The sequence below is a fragment of the Macaca thibetana genome, chromosome 16 (assembly GCF_024542745.1).
Source record: "Macaca thibetana thibetana isolate TM-01 chromosome 16, ASM2454274v1, whole genome shotgun sequence".
Lineage (NCBI taxonomy): Eukaryota > Metazoa > Chordata > Mammalia > Primates > Cercopithecidae > Macaca > Macaca thibetana.
Genome location: NC_065593.1, coordinates 63974827 through 63998542, shown reverse-complemented (window position 1 = coordinate 63998542; position 23716 = coordinate 63974827). Strand labels below are relative to the sequence as shown.

General features: G+C 57.0%; 2 protein-coding genes across 6 annotated transcripts in view; one reads left to right on the top strand and one right to left on the bottom strand.

The window, feature by feature from the left end:
• Positions 1-14335, top strand: part of ITGB4 (integrin subunit beta 4) — a 37464-nt gene extending 23129 nt beyond the window's left edge. Inside the window, exons 27-41 of one of the 5 annotated variants that reach the window (XM_050764154.1) lie at positions 565-713; positions 5385-5589; positions 6655-6812; positions 7234-7414; positions 7525-7662; positions 8730-8912; positions 9002-9133; positions 11130-11369; positions 11581-11739; positions 12234-12383; positions 12947-13135; positions 13222-13377; positions 13460-13624; positions 13718-13771; positions 13934-14335. In XM_050764154.1, the coding sequence (XP_050620111.1) occupies positions 565-713; positions 5385-5589; positions 6655-6812; positions 7234-7414; positions 7525-7662; positions 8730-8912; positions 9002-9133; positions 11130-11369; positions 11581-11739; positions 12234-12383; positions 12947-13135; positions 13222-13377; positions 13460-13624; positions 13718-13771; positions 13934-14073 (2399 nt within the window). In that variant the 3' untranslated portion in view covers positions 14074-14335. Of the gene's footprint in view, positions 1-564; positions 714-5384; positions 5590-6654; positions 6813-7233; positions 7415-7524; positions 7663-8729; positions 8913-9001; positions 9134-10312; positions 10523-11129; positions 11370-11580; positions 11740-12219; positions 12384-12946; positions 13136-13221; positions 13378-13459; positions 13625-13717; positions 13829-13933 lie in introns of those variants that run through there. The other 4 variants (XM_050764153.1, XM_050764157.1, XM_050764155.1 and 1 more) reach the window with 4 other exon arrangements.
• A 121-nt stretch (positions 14336-14456) lies between these two features.
• Positions 14457-22495, bottom strand: GALK1 (galactokinase 1). The gene is made up of 8 exons (XM_050764363.1): positions 21761-22495; positions 20687-20876; positions 20111-20230; positions 19807-19942; positions 19498-19679; positions 14968-15118; positions 14728-14890; positions 14457-14645 (listed from the first exon to the last, which is right to left on the bottom strand). The coding sequence occupies exons 1-8, from the start codon at positions 22013-22015 to the stop codon at positions 14574-14576; spliced, it is 1269 nt and encodes a 422-aa protein (XP_050620320.1). The 5' UTR covers positions 22016-22495; the 3' UTR covers positions 14457-14573.
• Positions 22496-23716: the final 1221 nt, after the last annotated feature.

Sequence of the window (23716 nt, the reverse complement as noted above, 5' to 3'; positions counted from 1 at the left end):
AGGGCTCCGTCTCTGGTCCTGCCTGTGCCTGGCCTCCCTCCTCTGCCTGGCCCTTCCAGGATGTCTGCTGGACACTTTGTTCCAGACCCACTTTTTTTTGTTTCTTGAGATGGAGTCTCGCTCTGCCACCCAGGCTGGAGTGCAATGGCGCCATCTTGGCTCACTGCAACAGCTGCCTCCCAGGTTGAAGTGATTCTCCTGCCTCAGCCTCCCGAGTAGCTGGGATTACAGGCGCTGGCCACCATGCCCAGCTAATTTTTCTATCTTTAGTAGACATGGGGTTTCGCCATGTTGGCCAGACTGGTCTCGAACTCCTGACCTCAGGTTATCCACCTGCCTCGGCCTCCTAAAGTGCTGGGATTACAGGCACAAGCCACTGCACCCAGTCCCTCACATTTTTCTGGAAGGATTTTCCGTTTCGCTCCTGTGCTTTTCCCAGAGGGCAGTGCATGGAGGCAAACAAGTGGACTCATGGATTCTGGGCTGGGCTGGGCCGGGCTGCAGGAGAGCAGAAGGTGGGAAGGGACTGGGCCCAGCTCTGACCAGTGCCTGGGCTCCTTGCAGCCAGAGATGTGGTGTCCTTTGAGCAGCCTGAGTACTCGGTCAGCCGTGGGGACCAGGTGGCTCGCATCCCTGTCATCCGGCGCGTCCTGGACGGCGGGAAGTCTCAGGTCTCCTACCGCACGCAGGATGGCACTGCACAGGGCAACCGGGTGAGGCTCCGCCATGGGGTCGAGGGTGCAGCCTGGGGGGCTGCGTGGGCACTGCATTGGGTTCCCAGGACAAAGCAGTACATGGCAGCTGCTTGAGTCCCTGGATGCTGGCCATGCCCCTGGCTGGCCTCCCAAGGATATGTTCACCTGCTCCTGCCACCCTGTGGTAGGGGAGTCTCACCTGCCCAGGGTGCCAGTGACACCCTGGGTGAGGCTCCATTGCTGCCAGGGACTCAGGCCAAGAGGGCTCTTTCCTTCATGGACCAGGGACCTGCCCAGACCATTCCTGTCCCCTCCTGCAACTCAGGATCCACAGGGCAGCCAAACCTCTTGGAGATAAACTCCCGCTATATGCCCCAGTCCTGGGGGCTTTGGGCTTCTTGAGCTGGGATCAAAGACCCCGTGTCCCCGGGCCAGACTCCTCAAGGGCTGTAACGATTTGCCCTCCCCTGGGCCAAGCAGCAGGAGCAACCATTCAAGGCAGGGAGTGCCGTGGCTGGGCCAGCATCACCTTCACTGCTGAGCCCCAGTGCTGGGGTACAGCCAAATCCAGGTGCACACAGGCTGGACTGGGTTTTAGGCTTCATAGTTTTGTTTCTTTTGTTTGTTTCGTGTGGGGTTTTTTGCTGCTTATTTTTTTGGGGAGTCAGGGTCTTGTTATGTTGCCCAGGCTGGTCTTGAACTCCTGACCTCAAGTGATCGACCCACCTCGGCCTCCCAAAGTGCTGGGATTACAGGAGTGAGCCACCATGCCTGGCCTAGTTTTTGTATCTTTAGTAGAGATGGAGTTTTGCCATGTTGGGCAGGCTGGTCTTAAACTCCTGATCTCAAGTGATCCGCCCACCTCGGCTTCCCAAAGTGCAGGGATTACAGGTGTGAGCCAGTGCACCTGGCTTTTCTAGTTTTTAAATGTTGGCAACAAATCCATAATTAAAAACAAAGGCCAGGCATGGTGGCTCACACCTGTAATCCCAGCACTTTGGGAGGCTAAGGTGGGAGAATCACTTGAACCCACGTTTTCGAGACCCTGTCTACACATATAATGTAAACATGAGCTGGGCACAGTAGTGCATACTTGTGGACCCAGCCACTTGGGAGGCTGAGGCAGGAGGATCACTTGAGGCCAGGAGGTTTAGGCTGCAGTGAGCCATGTTCATGCTACTGCACTTCAGCCTGGGCAACACAGTAAGACCCTCTTTAAAAAAAAATTAATTTAAAAAAAAAATCAAACAAAAAAACAAAGAAACAAAACCTGGTTCAGTGCAGTAGCTCATGCACATAATCCCAACGCTGTGGGAGACCACAGTGGGAGGATCCCTTGAGCCCAGGATTTAGAGGCCAGCTTGGGCAACATAGTGAGACCCTGTCTCTACTGAAAAAAAAAAAAAAAAGGCCAGGAGAGGTGGTGTCTGCCGGTAATCTTAGTATTGTGGGAGGCCAAGGCAGGTGGATCTCCTGAGGTCATGAGTTCGAGACCAGCCTGGCCAACATGGTGAAAACATTTCTCTACTAAAAATACAAAAATTAGCTGGGCACGGTGACACATGCCTCTAATCTCAGCTACCCGGGAGGCCGAGGCAGGAGAATTGCTAGAAACCAGGAGGTGGTGGCTGCAGTGAACTGAGATCACGCCACTGCACTCCAGCCTGAGCGACAGAGCGAGACTCCATCTCAAAAAAAGAAAAAAAAAATTATCTCAAAAGTAATAAAGTCTCACCTCCCTGGGCCCAGAGGCCCGTTTGGCAAACATAGGGGAGCGTGTAGTCAGCAGGCCCAGGCTGCCTGGCCACATCCTATTTTTATTTACTTCTTTTTATTGATAGGAACTGTTCTCATTATTTTTCCAATGTCCCCCATAAAAATTCCAAAGAAGAATTTTTTTTTTTTAAGAGACAAGGTCTCCCTCTAGCCCAGGGTGGAGTACAGTGGCATAGTCCTAGCTCTCTACAATCTTAAACTCCTGGACTCAAGCAATCCTTCAACCTCAGCCTCCCAAGTAGCTGGGACTACAGATGTCCACCACCACACTGGCTAATTTTGTTTTTTTTTTCTTTGAGACAGAGTCTCGCTCTGTTGCCCAGGCTGGCACGATCTCAGCTCACTGCAACCTCCACCTCCAGGGTTCAAGTGATTCTCCTGCCTCAGGCTCCCAAGTAACTGGGACTACAGGTGTGCACCACCACGCCCAGCTAATTTTCATATTTTTAGTAGAGATGGGGTTTCACCATGTTGGTCAGGCTGGTCTCGAACTCCTGACCTCGTGATCCACCCACCTCGGTCTCCCAAAGTGCTGGGATTACAGCATGAGCCCCCGCACCCGGCCATTTTGTGTTTTTAGTAGAGATAGGTTTTCGCCATGTTGCCCAGGCTGCTCTCGAACTCCTGGGATAACATGATCCTTTTGCCTTGCCTTCTGGCTATCCTGTTACACTTGTATAAAGATGCTTTGAGGCTGGGTGCAGTGGCTCATGCCTGTAATCCCAGCACTTTGGGAGGCCAGGGTGGGCGGATCGCTTGAGATCAGGAGGTTGAGACCAGCCTGGCCAACATGGCAAAACCCTGTCTGTACCGAATATACAGAAAATGATCTGGGTGTGGTGGTGTGCACCTGTGGTCCCAGCTACTTGGGAGGCTGAGGTGGAGCCCAGTAGGTGGAGGTTGCAGTGAGCCGAGATAGTGCCACTGCACTCCAGCCTGGGTGACAGAGTAAGACACCTGTCTCAAAAAAAAAAAAAAAAAAAAAAGGCTTTGATATTTATTTTTAAAAACATTTTAATTTCTCATATTTTTATTTTTGAAAAACTTCAAACATACAGAAAAATGGAAGGAACAATAAAACTAGCACCCATTTACCCTTTACATAGATTCACCAATTGCTAATATTTGCTTTCTCTCTCTTTCTATATAGATAGCAACACAGAAATAGAGATACAGATGTGGACATCTGTATCTTCACATTGATTATACTAGTACCTAAAATTAGTCCATATTCCGGCTGGGCATCACCAGTGACTCACACCTTAATCCCAGTAATTTGGGAAGCCGAGGCAGGTGGATCACCTGAGGTCAGGAGTTTGACACCAGTCTGACCAACATGGAGAAACCTCGTCTCTACGAAAAATACAAAAATTAGCCGGGCATGGTGGCGGGTGCCTACAATCCCAGCTACTAGCTAGGCTGAGGCAGGAGAATCATTTGAACCCAGTGGGTGGAGGTTGCACTGAGCTGAGATTGCACCACTTCACTCCAGTCTGGGCAAAAGAGCAAAACTCTATTCCAAAAAATATATATAAAATAAAATAAAATAGGTCCATATTCCGATGTCCCCTTGTTTGGATGTCCCAATAATGTCCTTTATAGCTTTTTTCCTCCCAATGCAGGAACCAATCAAGGATTCGGCATTGAATTTTTTCACAGGTCCTGACTCCTTTTATCTAGAAAAGCTTCCTGGCTTTGTCTTCCGTGGCGCTGACTTTTATTAAGACAAGGTCTTGCTCTGTTGCCCAGGCTGGAGTGCAATGCCTTACTGCAACCTCCACCTCCCGGGTTCAAGCATTTCTCCTGCCTTAGCCTTCCAAGTACCTGCGATTACAGGCACCTGCCACCATGCTGGGCTAATGACACTGACACTGACATTTTTGAAATATCTATGTAGGTTGCTTGCAGGCAGCTCCCTGGTTTTTTTTGTTGTTGTTGTTTTGTTTTGTTTTTGTTTTTGTTTTACAACTATGGGCCTCACTTTCTGAGTTGGGTGGCATGAGGTTGCCTCCCCAGCCATGGCCCTGGCTGCTGAGCCTGGAATTGAAATCTTGCCCTGAAGTGCCACCTAGTGGTCTTCCATGTGAAGGATTTTCTTTTTTTTCCTCCCAGTTCTTTTATTCTGGAAAGCTCAGGCAAGCTCCACTGCATTGAAAGGAAGCTGGGTGGCTCACGTCTGTAATCCCAGCCCTTTGGGAGGCCAAGGTGGGTGGATCGCTTGAGGCCGGGAGTTCAAGACCAGCCTAGGCAACATAGGGCAACCGTGCCTCTACAAAAAAAGAAAAAATTAGCTAGGTGTGGTGCACACCTGTAGTCCCACTACTTAGGAGGCTGAGGGAAAGGATGGGCTGAGCCCAGGAGGTCAAGGCTTCAGTGAGCCGTGATTGTGCCCCTGCACTCCAGCCTGGGTGACAAGAGTGAGACCCTATCTCAAAAAAAAAAAAAAAAAAAAACCCACAAAAACATGGCTGGACATGGTGGCTCACGTCTGTAATCCCAGCATTTTGGGAGGCCAAGTCGGGAGGATCACTTGAAGTCAGGAGTTCGAGACCAGCCTGGCCAACATGGTGAAACCCCATCTCTACTAAAAAGACAAAAATTAGCCAGGCGTGGTGGCAGGTGCCTGTAATCCCAACTATTCGGGAAACTGAGGTGTGAGAATCATTTGAACCCGGAAGGTGGAGGTTGCAGTGAACCGAGATCACGCCACTGCACTCCAGCCTAGGCGAAAGAGTGAGATTACACCTCAAAAAAAAAAAAAAAAAACCACAAAAACCTGAAGCTGATATAAGTACTCCACCCAGCAAGCAGGGATGATCTCTGTGGTATCCATGAGGTTGGGAGGGAGCATGTGGCCGTGACTCTTGCCTCAGCCCCCGGCCACGACCCTGACCCTGACCCCTCCACTCCCAGGACTACATCCCTGTGGAGGGTGAGCTGCTGTTCCAGCCTGGAGAGGCCTGGAAAGAGCTGCAGGTGAAGCTCCTGGAGCTGGAAGAGGTCGACTCCCTTCTGCGGGGCCGCCAGATCCGCCGTTTCCACGTACAGCTCAGCAACCCTAAGTTTGGGGCCCACCTGGGCCAGCCCCACTCCACCACCATCATCATCAGGGACCCAGGTAGGCAGAGCCTGGGGGTTGGCTTAAGCAGGGGGAGAGGGAAGACTGGGGGTCTCTCAACTAGGTCTGCCAGATTTAGCAAATCCAAACACAGGACTCCTGGGTAAATCTGAATTTCAGATAACAACATACACGTTGGTAGGGTAAGTATGTTCCATGCAATATTTGGAACGTACTTATCCTATTTTTGCAAAATGGGCTGGGTGTACTGGCTCATGCCTGTAATCCCAGCACTTTGGGAGGCTGCAGTGGGAGGATCACTTGAGCCCAGGAGTTCTAGACCAGCCTGGGCAACATAGTGAGACCTTGTCTCTACAAAAAATAAACAAATTAGCTTGGCGTAGTGGTGTGCACCTAGAGTCCCAGCCACTCCGGAGACTGAGGTGGGAGGATCACTTGAGCCCAGGGGGTCTGGGCCGCAGCAAGCTGTGATCACACCACTGCACAGCGCCTGGGCCATGGAATGAGACCCTGCCCCTCAACAACAAAAGAAAAGGCTGTTGTTTATCTGAAATTCAAATGTAACTAGGCATCTGCATTTTATCCAGCAACCCAACAGCCAGAGAGGCTGAGGTCATGTTGTCACCACGCAATAGGAATTCTCCCATCAGACCCTGGCCCTTTGGCTTCAGCCTCAGTTCCAACTAACATGCAGGTGCTTCTGGAAGAGGTGGGCCAGTTAGTTCCTCTCAGCCCTCAGCCTCCCCACTGGGAGAAGGCCTGCCAGGAAGATGAGAGAGGAGTGAGATACTCAGGGTATGGTGTGGAGATGGGGCGGGGAGCAAATGTTCTCATGTGGAATGTTCCCTGAGCTGCCAAGGGAGAAAGGGGCAGACCAACTCCCTCCTCCTTCTGTTCCTCCAGTGACTCTCCTGGGTCCTCCGCCAAGCTTGGCAGGATGCTCTATGTGGCAGCAATGGGGCACCAGGTGTCCGGAGACGCGGGTGGGCAGGTCTGAGTTGAATGCGCTGGGCAGAGCGCCCTGGGTGTTTAAGTGGGTCTCTGTCGCCCCCTGGTGGCAAAGCAGGATCTGAATGGTTGCCCTGCCCCGGCTTGACCCATTAGATGAGCTGGACCGGAGCCTCACGAGTCAGATGGTGTCATCACAGCCACCCTCTCACGGTGACCTGGGCGCCCCGCAGAACCCCAACGCTAAGGCCGCTGGGTCCAGGAAGATCCATTTCAACTGGCTGCCCCCTTCTGGCAAGCCAATGGGGTACAGGGTAAGGCAGGGGGCTGAGGGCCACGGCAGGTGGATGGGCGGTCTGGTACCAGCCCTCACGGAAGAGGTGGGCCGTTTGAGGCCAGGGCCCGCTGAGAGAGAGCAGACAGTGGAACCTAGCACAGGTGGTCAGAGGGAAACCCGGTCTGTGCTGGGGAAGAGGGAAGACCCATTCCCGAGCTTATTAGACATTTGTCCTCCTTCCTAAAATGGGGCCCCCTCCCACCCCCGCATGGGAGACACCCCCACCTGCTCTGCCCCAGTCCCGATGTGTGCCCATGGCAGATCTTTCAGCCCCTCCCTCAGGCCTTAGTGTCTCTCATCTGTGCAAAGAGAACAGTAAGGGCAGAGGTCAGCAGAGGGACAGGCAGCTTGGGTGCTTGCTGCTCCCTGCTGACCAGGACCCCTGTCCCTGGGGGCAGGTAAAGTACTGGATTCAGGGTGACTCTGAGTCCGAAGCCCACCTGCTCGACAGCAAGGTGCCCTCAGTGGAGCTCACCAACCTGTACCCGTATTGCGACTATGAGATGAAGGTGTGCGCCTACGGGGCTCAGGGCGAGGGACCCTACAGCTCCCTGGTGTCCTGCCGCACCCACCAGGAAGGTGAGGCCTCGCCATGTCTGTCCATTTGTCCCCTGGCTGCCCTGATGCCAGTGTGCCCAGCCCTCCCGTCTGCCACTGACAGCACTCTTCCTGTATCCCCCGCTCCCTAGTGCCCAGCGAGCCAGGGCGTCTGGCCTTCAATGTCGTCTCCTCCACGGTGACCCAGCTGAGCTGGGCCGAGCCGGCTGAGACCAACGGTGAGATCACAGCCTACGAGGTCTGCTATGGCCTGGTCAACGACGACAACCGTAAGAACCACATCTTCCTTCCTGCCCGCAGAGAGAACAGCCATGGAAGGGAGGGGACAAAGCGGGAGGGAGCTCTGGGTCACTTCCTGGACCTGCTGTGCAGGGCACTCGAGGCCTTCATCCTGGTTATTGGATAAGCCTGAGGCATCGTTAGGGTTTTGGCCAGATTTTGGGCTGGGTTGCATTCTAAGACCAAACCCAGAAGGTTGCAGGGTGGGTGGTTACCTATGTGGAGTGGGGTCACAGGCTCAGGGGTACCCCTCCCCATGCAGGTAACCAGGGAGCTCACACTTGCATGGTTTTCTTAGGGCAAGAAGAAAGTTACTGGATTTAGCAAACAGAAATACAGGAGGCTCTGAATTTCAGATAGCACTTTAAAAGATTATTTTGTACATTGAGAGGCTGAGGCAGGTGGACTGCTTGAGGTCAGGAGTTCAAGACCAGCCTGGCTAACATGGTGAAACCCTGTTTCTACTAAAAATTAGCCAGGCATGGTGGCTCATGCCTGTAGTCCCAGCTAGTCAGGAGGCTGAGGCAAAAGAATTGCTTGAATCCAGAAGGCTCAGGTTGCAGTGAACCGAGATCATGTCACCGCACTCCAGCCTGGGTGACAGAGCCAGACTCCGCCGCAAAAAAAAAAAAAAAAAAGATTATTTTATACTGTGTTTTATCTGGCAGCCTGAGATCAGAGTGCCTGGCAGAACAGTTATTTCTCCAGTCCTGGAAGGGGGGCAGGGTGGGCAACCCCCTATGCGTGCCCTTGCCTCGTGTGGAGGCACCGTGGATATATAGGTAGAGGTGGCATCGAGGCCAACTTAATGTTGACTCCAGCCTTGGCTCTGCCACTTACTCAGCAGAGTCCCTTGGAGGGCTGGTGACACATGTCCACACCAGTCATGCTGACGCTCGGGGCTCCACAGGCAGCAATTCAGCAGTGGCTGGCTTTGCCTTGCTCCCCAGCCCCTGGGTGCTATCCAGGGGATGCACGACTGTCCTACTGTGTCAGGGCTGGTGCTGGGACCAGGCTGGGACCTGGGTGACCCTCTGAAGCACTCTCCCTGCCCCAGGACCTATCGGGCCCATGAAGAAGGTGCTGGTTGACAATCCTAAGAACCGGATGCTGCTCATTGAGAACCTTCGGGAGTCCCAGCCCTACCGCTACACGGTGAAGGCGCGCAACGGGGCCGGCTGGGGGCCCGAGCGGGAGGCCATCATCAACCTGGCCACCCAACCCAAGCGGCCCATGTCCAGTGAGTGGTGGGCAGGGAGGTGAGGGGCAGACGGGGTAGGGGGACAGAGGGCAGCAGCCAGGGCCCTGGCTCACTCCCCCACCCTGCAGTCCCCATCATCCCTGACATCCCCATCGTGGACGCCCAGAGCGGGGAGGACTACGACAGCTTCCTTATGTACAGCGATGATGTTCTACGCTCTCCATCTGGCAGCCAGAGGCCCAGCGTCTCTGATGACACCGGTGAGTGGAGACCTGGGACCCACAAGAAGACAGTGGGGGTCTTGGGTACAGAGGGAGTCCACTGGGTCCAGAGAGAGGGCAAAGGGGCCAGCAACTAGAGGACATGGAGGTTAAGACAGCCTTGGACAGATGCAATGGTGTGCACATCTGTGCACGGGGCACAGGAACCAGTGCCTGGGGGACAGACACACACAGCCTTGTGCAAGCACACACGAGTTCATGCCCACGGGACCATGAAGAAACACAACTTCACAACTTGAAGGTTGAGTAGCTCTGCCATGCACACAGGACACTCAGGCCACCCCCCGGGGCCAGGCCCAGAAGCCCTGGGCAGCCACCAGGTGGCCACCTGGCAGGGGTAGGGGAGCCAAGGAGACAAGAACACCCCCCAACGGCTCTGTCCTTCCTCCTTGATTCCCAGAACAAAGTGGTGCAGAGCCCTTAGCTGGGCCTCCTGAGTGCTCAGTGTCAGCTCTGGCTCCACCTGTGGGACATCAGATGAATCACTTATCCTCTCCTTGTGTCAGTTTTCTGCTCTGTATAATGGGATACCAATCACACAGTACCATGAGTGGAAAAGCCTCCGGGGCACGTATATCATTTGTATTTTCTTCCGTCCCTGCCTATGCCTCAAGCTGCCCCCAGTGGACACATACTGGCCCCCACGGGGCTGAGCTTGGGCTTAAGGAGCCATTTTGAGGGGTTCAGGTGGAGCGCAGCTGGTGTGACTCTGGAACCCCAGCTCAGCTGCTTCTGACACTACCTGCGAAGCGCTCGGTGGCTTGCGGAACAGTCCCTGGGAGGCAGGCAGGGGCGAGAGTCCTCTCTCCATTGTACAAATGGGAAACTGAGTCTCAGAGAGGTTAAGTAAGGCAAGGGAGACCTCACAGCTGGTGACAGAGCCCAGGCTTCCCCCAGGTCTCCTGGCGGGTCAGGGGGTCTCTCCTCCCCAGCTGTGCCAAGGCTGCACTTGCTCATCTGGAAAGCCTCCAGCCGCGCGAGGGTTTCACCTACCGCAGGCCTTCCCCATCCGGCCTTGCGCATCTACCCCCGCAGCTCCCTGCGATCCCGGGAGCTGGAGACAGGCTCCCCTCGCAGCGCCTCCGGCCTTCCCCTGCCTGGCCCTGCTCGGCCTGGGGCTCCTAGGCGGTGCCAACGCGGCCCTTCGTTGTTCCCAAGGCTGCGGCTGGAAGTTCGAGCCCCTGCTGGGGGAGGAGCTGGACCTGCGGCGCGTCACGTGGCGGCTGCCCCCGGAGCTCATCCCGCGCCTGTCGGCCAGCAGCGGGCGCTCCTCCGACGCCGAGGCGCCCCACGGGCCCCCGGAGGACGGCGGCGCGGGCGGGAAGGGGGGCAGCCTGCCCCGCAATGCGACACCCAGGCCCCCCGGAGGTGACAGGCTCACCCGCCGCACCCCGATCCGCGCCCAACCAGCCTCACTCACGCCCGCGGGCCTGGGGGCCTGGGGTGGGTGTCTGCGCTGCCTCGGGGCCCCAGTTTCAGCCAGGCTGGGGCCTTGGCGGCTGGGGACACAGCTGCTCAGAGGCAGGGCCGAGTGCCAGAGGACACCCGAGGCAGGCGCTTGGGCCCTTACGGTGCCTGCCTGGCCAGGGGTTGCAAATTCAGAAGTCTGCTCGGGGAGCGGACCCTGGCACCCAAGTAGACTGCTCAGGGGCCTCAAAGGACAGGAGGGAAGGCTTGGGATTTCCCCAAGGCAGGACTGACTGCAGGGACAGCAAATCCCCCACCACTGCCAGCGTGGGCTGTGCTCATACCGATATAGTGGCCAGCCAGAGGACATGGGCTGTGGAAGCCTGGGTGGCCCTTGGGCTCCTCCAGGGACAGAGGGCCTCTGTCCCTAGTGGTTTGAGGGAAACTGGTTGTATTTAAGCAAAAGCCACCCAGAGGGTGGGTGACCAGGAATGCGCAGGGCCAACCTGCTCCTTGGGGCCTGGGTCTGGGGCAGGCCTGACTAAGGGACCCTGCTCTCCCCTTGCAGAGCACCTGGTGAATGGCCGGATGGACTTTGCCTTCCCGGGCAGCGCCAACTCCCTGCACAGGATGACCACGACCGGTGCCGCTGCCTATGGAACCCACCTGAGCCCCCACGTGCCCCACCGCGGACTAAGCACATCCTCCACCCTCACACGGGACTACCACTCGCTGACCCGCTCGGAACACTCACACTCGACCACACTGCCCAGGGACTACTCCACCCTCACCTCCGTCTCCTCCCACGGTGAGTGACCTCAGCCAACCCTGCCTCGCCCACTAACCCTTCCTCTCTTCCAGCTTTTGGAGCCTCGGGCTTCTGCCTGCTGTCCCGACGGTCCATTCTCCAACACACACACATGCATGCACACACGCACACATGCATGCACACACGCACGCATGCACACTTATGCATGCACACTCCTTGATCCTCTCACTCTTGTTTTGTCCTGCCCTAGGCCTCCCTCCCATCTGGGAACACGGGAGGAGCAGGCTTCCGCTGTCCTGGGCTCTGGGGTCCCGGAGTCGGGCTCAGATGAAAGGGTTCCCCCCTTCCAGGGGCCCACGAGACTCTATAATCCTGGCTGGGAGGCCAGCAGCGCCCTCCTGGGGCCCAGGTAGTACAGGGGTGGCCATCCTGTCTCCACAGCTGTCCTGCTCCATCTGTCATCCAGCTGTCATCCAGCCACCATAGCAGCCGCCAGCTGTGCCCACTGCTTCCCCTCCATTCCATCCACAGGACCCCCGCCTGCCCACAGGCGCTAACCACCTGCCCTACCATCAGTGCTGATGCCTAACACTGCCTCTGCCCTTCCAGGGGGCGGGGCTATGGCTGGGGCAGGAGAGGGGCCAGGCCAGCTGAGGAATTGAGGGGGTGGGGCTGGCAGGCTCACAGGGCTCACCCTCTCTTGGCACAGGCAGGGCCCGCACCCTCCTGGAGGATGTGCGGTAGGTGCTGGGCAGCCTGGACAGGGTGTTGCAGGGTGAGTTGTCCAGCCGGTGATCAGCGTAGACATGCCAGCTGAGGGAGGGAGGTCAGGGGGCAGCACTGTGACTCCCACTGAGACCCCAGGCCCTGCATCTCTGACTGACTGCAGCCTCCTGTCCCCAGACTCTCGCCTGACCGCTGGTGTGCCCGACACGCCCACCCGCCTGGTGTTCTCTGCCCTGGGACCCACATCTCTCAGAGTGAGCTGGCAGGAGCCGCGGTGCGAGCGGCCGCTGCAGGGCTACAGCGTGGAGTACCAGCTGCTGAACGGCGGTGAGACATGGTGGCTGCTGGGCTGTGGGGTGCAGCCCCGTGAGGCCTGGCCCCAGGGTGACACATAGGGCACCAGCTGTGTCAGAACCCACCCGAATCCCTTGAGCGCTAAAGCCCCCATCCAGCCCGAGAGGGTCTCCCACCCCACTTCTTTGCCTCCCCTCTTCTGAGGTCTCACCCATCTCCCTGGGCCTCTCTCCTGGTCATTCTCTGCTAGGTTTTGCCTAACAAGGCCTCTTTGGGCTGGGATCCTAGGGCCTCTGCTGGCCTGAGATGCCTTTGGGGGGAACGAGGAAGTTTCACTTCCCTGGGCAGGCACATTCAAAGCAACATGACCAGGGCGCAGGATTTTACCCAAACATGAGTGGGATTACAGGCTCCACTCTTGTATAGTACACAACCTGAACAACCAGCCATACCATACTGTACGCAACCTGTACCCAAACCACAGCTAGTCCTGGGTGGGTGATAACCAGGTCTCGATGGCAGCTTAGGGAAGAGGGGGATCAGGCCAGGGGTGGGAGTAACACTGCACTACTCTCTGCCCCCACCTGACCCCTCAGGCGAGCTACATCGGCTCAACATCCCCAACCCTGCCCAGACCTCGGTGGTGGTGGAAGACCTCCTGCCCAACCACTCCTATGTGTTCCGCGTGCGGGCCCAGAGCCAGGAAGGCTGGGGCCGAGAGCGTGAGGGTGTCATCACCATCGAATCCCAGGTGCACCCGCAGAGCCCACTCTGTCCCCTGCCAGGTGAGTTGCCTCCCCTAGCCCCACAGCTGCCCCCATCATGCCCACCACCCACCCACACGCTGACGCTCTTCCTCTACTGCCCCCAGGCTCCGCCTTCACTTTGAGCACTCCCAGCGCCCCAGGTCCGCTGGTGTTCACTGCCCTGAGCCCAGACTCGTTGCAGCTGAGCTGGGAGCGGCCACGGAGGCCCAATGGGGATATCGTCGGCTACCTGGTGACCTGTGAGATGGCCCAAGGAGGAGGTGCTGCCCGCCCCGGGGGCAGGGGTGGCCAGGGGAGGGGTAGAGAGGGGCCACAGAGGCTGAAGGCATCTTCTCTGCTCAGGGCCAGCCACTACATTCCGGGTGGATGGCGACAGCCCCGAGAGCCGGCTGACCGTGCCGGGCCTCAGCGAGAACGTGCCCTACAAGTTCAAGGTGCAGGCCAGGACCACTGAGGGCTTCGGGCCAGAGCGCGAGGGCATCATCACCATAGAGTCCCAGGATGGAGGTAGGCACCTGTCCTTTCCTTCACCTCCCACTCCTCCTCGGGCCGTGCCTTCTCCTGACACCACCCTCTGACCACCCAATCTGCCCACTCCAGGCCCCTTCCCACAGCTGGGCAGCCATGCCGGGCTCTTCCAGCACCCACTGCAAAGTGAGTACAGCAGCATCACCACCACCCACACCAGCGCCACCGAGCCCTTCCTAGTGGGTGAGCACTGAGGGCCAGGGGGTCCCGGCTCTCCCAGGACAGGGAGCTAGCAGAGGGAGAGGGGCAGACCCCAGGCCAGGTCATCTAATGCCTCCTCCTCCACAGATGGGCTGACCCTGGGGGCCCAGCACCTGGAGGCAGGCGGGTCCCTCACCCGGCATGTGACCCAGGAGTTTGTGAGCCGGACGCTGACCACCAGCGGAACCCTCAGCACCCAGGTGGACCAACAGTTCTTCCAAACCTGATCCCACCCTGCCTCACCCCCGCCATGTCCCACTAGGCATCCTTCCAACTCCTCTCCCAGAGCCTCCTCAGCTACTCCATCCTTGCACCCCTGGCCGCCCAGCCCACCCACATGCACAGAGCAGGGGCTAGGTGTCTCCTGGGAGGCATGAAGGGGGCAAGGACCCCCTCTCTGGGCCCAAACCTATTTGTAACCAAAGAGCTGGGAGCAGCACAAGGACCCAGCCTTTGTTCTGCACTTAATAAACAGTTTTGCTACTGCTAGGCCCTGCCTTGCCCATTCTTCTGGGGCCTGAGAGGTGCTCGCCGAGGGTGGGGGAGCGGTTCTGACATCCCCCATTCTCTGACACCCAAGCATACACCCACCTCTAGAGGCAGGCAGGTACCACGTTGGAGGCACAAGTTTATTGAGCACCCAGATACGGAAGGTGGCACCAGGCACAGAGCCATGGGACTGGCCTGCAGGCCCTGCACCCTCGCCGTGTGCTGTCCTGGGGCCTCCTCACAAGCGCAACACCTTGGCTCCATCGGCCGCTTGAGAGAGGTAGAAGGTGGCAGTCCCGCCATAGTGCTCCTGTGAGAGGCAGGCTGGGGGTGAGTGGCAGGGCCCCGGGAAGCCGCCGCTCCTGCCCGCCCAGGCCCTGGTGCCCACCCACCTGGATGTGCTGCATGGCGTGGGGAGCGGCAGAGGCCTCCAGCAGTGTCACCGTGCAGCCACCGAAGCCACCTCCCGTCATGCGGCTGCCATAAACCCCAGGCACAGCGAGTGCGGCCTCCACCAGCTGGTCCAGCTCCGGGCAGCTCACCTCATAGTCGTCTCTGCAGAGAGGATATCGAAGGGGTGGGCCTGGGGCCGGCCTGCACCTGGCAGGAGCGGGGCGCCCAGAGAGCCTCACCTGAGTGAGCGGTGGCTCTCCACCATGAGGCGGCCAAAGGCTCTGTAGTCACCGCGTCTCAGGGCGGCCGCTGCCTGGGCCGTGCGCTGAATCTCCCCCACCACGTGCCGGGCCCGCCGGAAGCCCTCTTTGCTCACCAGTTCCCGGGCAGCTGGGGAGGAAAAAGGAGTCAGCAGCCACCTTCTCACTGCCTGGGACCGCGACGCCTGTGAGGGCCGGCAGGCGGTGATGGCAGTGGCCCTGGCTGGACAGTGAAGGGTGGGAGGCTGCGGGGGCAGCAGCCTGGCTCTCTCAGACATGGGTCTGAAGAGCCCCTTTATCACAGTGCCTCCTCCCCCAACTGTAAAATGGGACACCTTGGTCCTTCAGGGAGCACTGAGGGTGAAACACTCCACGCTTCCCAAGGTGAGTGCTGCCCTCAAGAGGCCCCCACAACAGGAGGAGAAATTCTGCTGAGCTACATGGAGCCTCGAGGACTGGGACTCCAGAAGAGGGGGCAGGAGCAGCCAGGGACCAGCAGGCCATCCCATCTGGCTGGAGCTGAGGCTGGAGGGGTACCTGGGTCAGTACCGGTACTGACTCAGTGTACTGCGCCCAGCCAAACCCGCAGGTTTAAGGGGGAAGCTTATTATAGGTGGCATGGCGGGATAGAGGGGCAAGTAGATGCAAAGGACTAAGAAATGAATGAGCGGGCGCGGTGGCTCACGCCTGTAATCCCAGCACTTTGGAAGGCCAAGGCGGGCGGATTGCCTGAGGTCAGGAGCTCCAGACCAGCCTGGCCAACATGGCGAAACCCCGTCTCTAATAAAAATACAAAAATTAGCCAGGCATCGTGGCAGACACCTGTAATCCCAGCTACTCAGGAGGCTGAGGCAGGAGAATTGCTTCAACCTGGGAGGCAGAGGGTGCGGTGAGTGGAGGTCATGCCACTGCACTCCAGCCTGGGTGACAGAGTGAGGCTCCCTCTCAAAAAAAAAAAAAAAAAAGAAAGAAATGAATGGAAATGAGACAGTGGGCAGTGTTTTAGGCGGGAAGAACACTGAGCATGTCTTGGAGGCTGAGGGAAGGAGCCAGGCAGCCAGGCAGGGGATGGAAGGAGAGGGATTGGGGCTTCTAGGGCAGGACTCTGGAGGAGACAGGGCAAGCTGCTCCTAGGCAGGAGACCTGGAGGAGGGGCAAGGGGAGGCTGGGGTGGGGAGGAGGGCCCAACTTGTTCCAGTGTGAAAACCTTGGCCAAGATCATCTGCACAGAGCAGGCAGGGCAGGGCTGAGCGCTGCTCTGGAGAACGTGACACAGTTCACAAAGAAAAAGGACAGGGAGGTCCCTCGGAGCTGTCTGATGTCCCTGAGATAGGCACACCTACACTGCCAGGAAGGAACAACTCAGTGTGGGCAGCATGGCCAGGCAGTCAAGGGCATGGGCCCTGGAGCTAATCTGTCCAGATAGGGTTCAGATCCCAGCACTGCCTCTCACTGTAGATTCCCCCATCAAAAATATGAGAATTATGGTAACAGAATGTGCTTTACAGAGTTTTGGGGGGAATTAAATAATATTGATATGACCTTAAAACTGTCCAATAGACTATCTTCCTGGCCATGGGTAGCAGGAGCTTTAAGGATACTTGTATCTTTTTTATTTTGGAGACAGGGTCTCACTCTGTGGCCCAGGTTGGGGTGCAGTGGTGCAATCACAGCTCACTGCAGCCTCAACCTCCTGGGCTCAAGCGATCCTCCCACCCCAGCCTCCTTAGTAGCTAGGACTACAGGCACACACCACCACGCCTGGTTTAATTTTTGTATTTTTTTAGAGATGGGGTTTCACCATGTTGCCCAGGCTGGTCTCGAATTCCTGAGCTCAATCAAGCTGCCCACCTTGGCCTCCTAAAGTGCTGGGATTACAGGCACAGACGTGAGCCACCGCACCCAGCCTAGAATATTTGTGTCTCTTGACTCTATAATCCTACTCCTAAGAATCCATTCCTAAGAAACTATTAAGAGAATGCAGATAGGACAGGCGTGGTGACTCACGCCTGTGCCTGTAATCCCAGCACTTTGGAAGGCCGAGACAGGCGGATCACTTGAGGTCAGGAGTCCAAAACCAGCCTGGCCAATATAGTGAAACCCCATCTCTACTAAAAATACACACACAAAAAAAAATTAGCTGGCTGTGGTGGCACGCGCCTGTAGTCCCAGCTACTCGAGAGGCTGAGGCAGGAGAATTGCTTGAACCCTGAAGACAGAGGTTGCCGTGAATCGAGATTATGCCACTGTGCTCCAGCCTGGGCTACAGAGCAAGACTCAGTCTCAAATAAAAAAAAGAGAATGCAGATAAACCGGGTGCCTTTAGTCGCAGCTACCCAGGAGACTAGGTGAGATGACTTGAGCCCAAGAGTTCAGGTCCAGCCTGGGCAGCATAGCAGAACCCATCTCTTTAAAAAATAAAAAAAGATGGCCAGGCGCAGTGGCTCATGCCTATAATCCCAGCACTTTGGGAGGCTGAGGCTGGCGGATCACGAGGTCAGGAGTTCAAGACCAGCCTGACCAACATGGTGAAACTTCATCTCTACTAAAATTACAAAAATTAGCCGGGCATGGTGGCGCATGCCTCTAATATCAGCGACTCAGGAGGCTGAGGCAGGAGAATCACTTGAACCTGGGAGGCAGAGGTTGCAGTGAGCGAGATCGTGCCACTGCACTCCAGCCTGGGTGACAGAGCGAGACTCCGTCTCAAATAAATAAATAAATAAATAAATATAAAAAATTATTTAAAAAGTTCATCACAGTGTGAGGTATATCAGAAAATAGTTAAGTAAATGACAGGGCACCTGAATGCTGAAATATTGTGGAGCTTTAAAGAGCCACACTGAGGCCAGGCACGGTGGCTCACACCTGTAATCCCAGCACATTGGGAGGCCAAGGCAGGCAGATCACGAGGTCAGGGTTCGAGACCAGCCTGGTCAACGTGAAACCCTGTCTCTACTAAAAATATAAAACTTGACTGGGCATGGTAGTGGGTGCCAGTAATCCCAGCTACTCAGGAAGCTGAGGCAGGAGAATCATTTGAACCCAGGAGGCGGAGGTTGCAGTGAGCTGAGATGGTGCCACTGCACGCCAGCCTGGGCAACAGAGCGAGACTCTCTCTCATAAAAAAAAGAAAAAGCCACACTGAGATGGGCCTTTTGTGGCATAAGATAGGGTTCTGAGGCCGGGCGCGGGGGCTCACGCCTGTAATCCCAGCACTTTGGGAGGCCGAGATGGGCGGATCACGAGGTCAGGAGATCGAGACCATCCTGACTAACATGGTGAAACCCCGTCTATACTAAAAATACAAAAATTAGCCGGGCGCGGTGGCGGGCACCTGTAGTCCCAGCCACACGGGAGGCTGAGGCAGGAGAATGGCGTGAACCCGGGAGGCGGAGCTTGCAGTGAGTGGAGATCGCGCCACTGCACTCCAGCCTGGGAGACAGAGTGAGACTCCGTCTCAAAAAAAAAAGATAGGGTTCTGAGATTACGTTAAGTTGAAAAAAAAAAAAAAAAGCCGGTGCGGTGGCTCACACCTGTAATCCCAGCACTTTGGGAGGCTGAGGCAGGAGGATCACCTGAGGTCAGGCATTTGAGACCAGCCTGGCCAATATGGTGAAACCCCAGTCTCTACTAAAAATACAAAAAATGTTCCAGGCGTAGTGGCGGTGCCTGTAGTCCCAGCTACTCTGGTGGCTGAGGCAGGAGAATCGCTTGAACCTGGCAGGCAGAGGTTGCAGTGAGCTGAAACTGCACCATTGCACTCCAGCCTGGGTAACAAGACTGAAACTCTGTGTCCAAAACAAAAAACAAAACAAAACAAAAAAACATGGCAAGTAGGCTGGGCCCAGTGGCTCATGCCTATAATCCCAACACTTTGGGAGGCCAAGGCAGGAGGACCACCTGAGGCCAGAGTTCAAGATCAGCCCGGGCAACATTGCAAGACCCTGTCTTTACAAAAATAAAAATGAGCCGGGCATGGTGGCACACCTGTAATCTCAGCTACTTGGAAGGCTGAGCTGGGAGGATCCCTTGAGCCCAAGAGTTCAAATTTGCAGTAAGCTATGATCACACCACTACACTCCAGCTTGGGCAACAGAACAAGACCCTGCCTCTTAAAAAAAAAGGGGGCAGGGTGGGGGGGCAAGTGATGACATATTACATATACTCAGCTTTGAAAACAGATGTGGAAAAATACTGAAAGGAAACATGTGAAAATGTCAACAGTGGCTGTCTCTGGGTAGTGGCCTTATAGCTTATTATTTTCTACTTTGTACTTTTCTACATTTTCCACAATGGAAATATGATTTTTCTGATTAGATAAGACCATTTTAGGATTTCAAGCAGCCCTGCTGAGGTTGGAACCCTGGGTTTGCAGCGTTTGAAGGGACTGGGGAGAGCATGGCAGAAGGCCCTGGAGATCGGGATCCCAGGCAGGGTCAAGGCCACACTGAGGCGCCAGCAGGGAGCACAGCCGCCTCCAGGACAGAGCACCCCGGCAGTTCTCACCCTCTAGCTCTTCCAGCTGCACCTCCCGGAGGCTTTCCTTGCCCAGCGCCTGGGCCACTTCTTCACACTGGCGCCGCCGCACAGGGTACTCACTGGAGCCCAGGGAGTGGCGGACGTTAGAGTTGGTGATGAGCACGGCCAGCTTGGGGTCTGAGAGTGGCACCAGGCTGGTCTCCAAGGACCTGGGGTGGAGTTACAATGGGGGAGATGACAAGGCCCAGCGTGTACTTGCTGCGCCAGGCAGTGGGCATACTCCACCCAGGAGGACCTGAGTGCAGGGCGGGAGGGGACGAGGGGAGCGAGCCCAACCTGCAGTCAATGAGCAGCGCGTGGCCCTTCTGTCCCATGAGTGAGATGAACTGGTCCATGATGCCACAGGGCATCCCTGCGAAGCTGTGCTCAGCCTGCTGACACACCTGGGCGCGGGCAGCTATTGTGCCCGAGTCTGTAGTACAGGGTGAGGTGGGGAGGCTAGGGCTGGTGGGAGCAGCAGTGGCTCCAATGACACTCCAGAGATTCCCTGCCACCCCCTCCATAAGGCATAGTAGAAGCTGGGACCACCTGGAGACCTCAGGGAAGGAGGGCTGGGTCAGGGCTGCGGCCTAGCTGGTACCTGGACAGAGCTGCTGGAGGAACGTGTACATGGCCACTTCCAAGGATGCTGAGCTGGACAGGCCACCCCCCAGGGGCACTGAGCTGACCACCACTGCACTGAAGCCAGGGAGGGGGGCAGCTGCAGGGGAAAGAACAGGTGATGGTAAGAGGGCTGCCTGGGAGGATGGCACAGGAAGGGCATGTGTCCTGGTGGGAAGGGCAGCAACGGCCTAGCAGCTGTTTCTAGGGTACGTGTCTCAGTTGTCAGAAGCCACCAACCTGCTGGTCTAAGGGACCCACTGCCCTCCATTTTCCCACCCTCTGAGGTTGCTGGGACACTTCTAATTGTCCTCCTGGTTTAGGGCTCTGGAGGGAAAAAAGGCTAGGGTTTGAATCCTGGCTCCTCCAATCAGGTCATGGGAAACCCAGGGCAAGTTCCCGACCTTCTGGGGGCATCAGTTTCCTCATCTGTACAACGGGATGCTCCACTCTGCGAGTCTTCCCCACAGTGTATCAGACAAATGAATGGGCTCTGTGGCTGTGAGGTGGCACTCCTAGTATCGGTGAGGACTTGGCTCAGGCCTGGGCCCCATACCTGGGTAGTACTGAATCACTCCCTTCACATAGTTGGCCCACCGAGGGGTCCCAGGCTCCAGCGAGCGCTGGGCTGTGGGCAGTGGAAACTGCAGCCGCTGGGGCTCATCGGCACCCTCAGAGGTGGTGAGGAGAGACACCAGCCCGTCCTTGCGGGGGCTGCCCACCACCACCGTCACGAGCTCCAGGGCCTGGCAGGACAGACAAGCAGTGGGTGAGGCTTTCGCAGGCTGATGGAGTAAGCCCCTCCAATGGCACCGCCTCCAGCCGAGGTTCTGATGCCTCCGCAGTCATCAGGTTCTGAACTTCCAGGTTCAGCTTCGCAGGGAAGATCCTGAGGGCCAGCTGGCCTTGGGGGCTTGAGCCCTGCCCCCCTGGGTCTTCAGGGGCGGGGCGGCTGCTGCTGGAGCACAGACCTGGACTCTGCCCTGAGCTGTGGGGCAAGGGGGAGAGCTAGCCCAAAGGGAAAACAGATCACTGGAGCTCCAAAGCCTTTACATTTTGGGGTGGCCCTGGACACTCTGTACCTGTGCACTCCCCAAGCTACATATGGGGCGGAAAGCGCCACACACTGAAAGCTGGGAGTCCTCACTCCCAAGTCGCAGCCCCGCCAAGAACCTGCTGTGACCTCCAGCAGTTCACTGGGCCTCTCTGGGCCTCAGTTTCCTCCACTGTGAATTGAACGGGCTGGGCCAGAAGGCTACGTTCGCCCAAGTCTGCAGTTGGGGCCCCACGGTGGCCAGAGGCGTGGAGTGTCCCCTTCTGCGTGGCACACAGGGCCTCAGTTTAAGGGGAACATGCTCCCAGGTTGAAGGCCAGGAGCCGCAGCCCACAGAGGGCGGGCTTGAGCGAAGAGGCGGCCGCGCACCCTCTCCCAGCCACTTCCTCGCTTCCTCCCTTCCAACGTGGGGAACAGCCCGTCCCGGGGACTCTTCCGTGCGCCGTTGCTCCAGGCGCAGCTGCCCGCCCCACATCTCCCGCGGGAAGAACTCGCCCCCAGCGCCCCCGAGGCCCGCCCTCCTCGGCGGCCGGGACAGGCGGCGGCGGGCTGGGGGCTCGCCGCGCAGCCCCTCACCATAGGCAGCACCAGGCCCTGGTTGTAGTCCGTGTGTTCCCCGATGAGGTTGACGCGGCCCGGCGCGGACACGGCCAGCTCGGGCTCGGCCCCGAACTCCTCCCGGAAGGCTCGCCGGGCCTCGGCCAGCAGCTCCGCGACTTGGGGCTGTCTCAAAGCAGCCATGACGCGCGCCTGCAGCACTGAACAGCAGCTCCGGTACAGCCCCGTCGGCGCGGGATGCTCGGGCGGGGCCACGCGCGGGGGTGCGCACATTCCCGCCAGCCCCGCCCCGCGCCCGGACGCCCCGCCCCCAGACCGCAGCCGGTTCCGCCCCCACCCGCAACTCCCGTTGGAATCCAGCTGCTGGGTGGTGGGTGGCAGGGGCTGATGGCGCCGGGTGGGATACAGCGCCCCCGATGGTGTCCTTCTCTCTGGACTTCGGGAGAAACCAATGGGCACTCACTAGACTGAGAATAGCCCTGAGTGGCACTTGGCATGACCAGGATTTCTGAGCTGCCCTTCCCTGGCGTTGGTGACTTTCTATGTGCCTCACCACCCACAACCACCCACACAGCCAGAGCAATGGAGCTGGCACCCGGTTGACCTGGGATTCCCAAAGGGATCTCCTAGGTCCCCAGGGCCAGCAGCTGTGAGAGGTCATCGGCCTCTGATCACCGGTTTCCAAGAGGGTGACCTGACACTCATTATAAGTAGGGATAAAGATAGACAAGTTTGGGCCAGGCGCAGTGGCTCACGCCTGTAATCCCAGCATTTTGGGAGGCCGAGGCGAGCGGATCACCTGAGGTCGGGAGTTCGAGACCAGCCTGACCAACAGGGAGAAACCCCATCTCTACTAAAAAATACAAAATTAGCTGGGCATGGTGGCTCATGCCTGTAGTCCCAGCTACTCGGGAGGCTGAGGCAGGAGACTCACTTGAACCTGGGAGGCAGAGGTTTCGGTGAGCTGAGATCACTCCACTGCCCACCGGCCTGGGCAACAAGAGTGAAACTCCGTCTGACAACAACAACAAAAAAAGACAGACAAGTTTGGTGGTGACCAGATAGTCAATTTTACAAGCTCCTTTTCTAGGTAACACACAACAGCTCCTAGCAGTGGAGAACTGGACTAGGGTGGCAGTGGCCAGCAGTGGGCCCAGCCCCTCCCTTAAGGACCTGCCACAGCTGTCCAGGTAGGTTGTGCTCTTGGCCCCAGCAGACACTTCTTCAACCCAGAAGCCCTTGTCTCAGAGGCGTCGCCTTGTTCCCAGAGTCAAGCACTCTTCTCTTGCTAGCCTGCATCCTAAACCTGCAGGCCGACCCCAACTGCTGCCTTGATGCCTGTCCACAGCTGCCCACCCTACATGGAACCTTGAAACTGAAAGACTGAAATGTAAGCAGATTGCTTGGGGTTCGGGTGGGAGTTGTGTGGGGAGTTATGGCCTGGGATGTAGCTTGGGGCCTGCTCAGGGGTGTGCCCAAAGAATGGGAAACTGCATTTCCAGGGCAATTCTGAAAACTTTTAGAAGAAAACAGGGGTACAGCTTTGTGACATTGGTTAGGCAATGTTTTTGTTTGTTTGTTTTTTGTTTTTGAGACGGAGTTTCGCTCTTGTTGCCCAAGCTAGAGTGCAATGGCGCGATCTCAGCTTACTATGACCTCTGCCTCCCAGGTTCAAGCAATTCTCCTGTCTCAGCCTCCCAAGCAGCTGGGATTACAGGCACGTGCCGCCAAGCCCGGCTAATTTTTTGTATTTTTAGTAGAGACTGGGGTTTCACCATGTTAGCCAGGCTGCTCTCGAACTCCTGACTCAAGTGATTTGCCTGCCTCGGCCTCCCAAAGTGCTGGGATACAGGCATGAGCCACCGCAGCTGGCCAGGCAATGGTTTTTTAGATATGACATCAAAAGCACAAGTGACAACAGAAAAATAAATTGTACTTCATCAAAGTGAAATACTTTTCTGCAACAAAGAACTT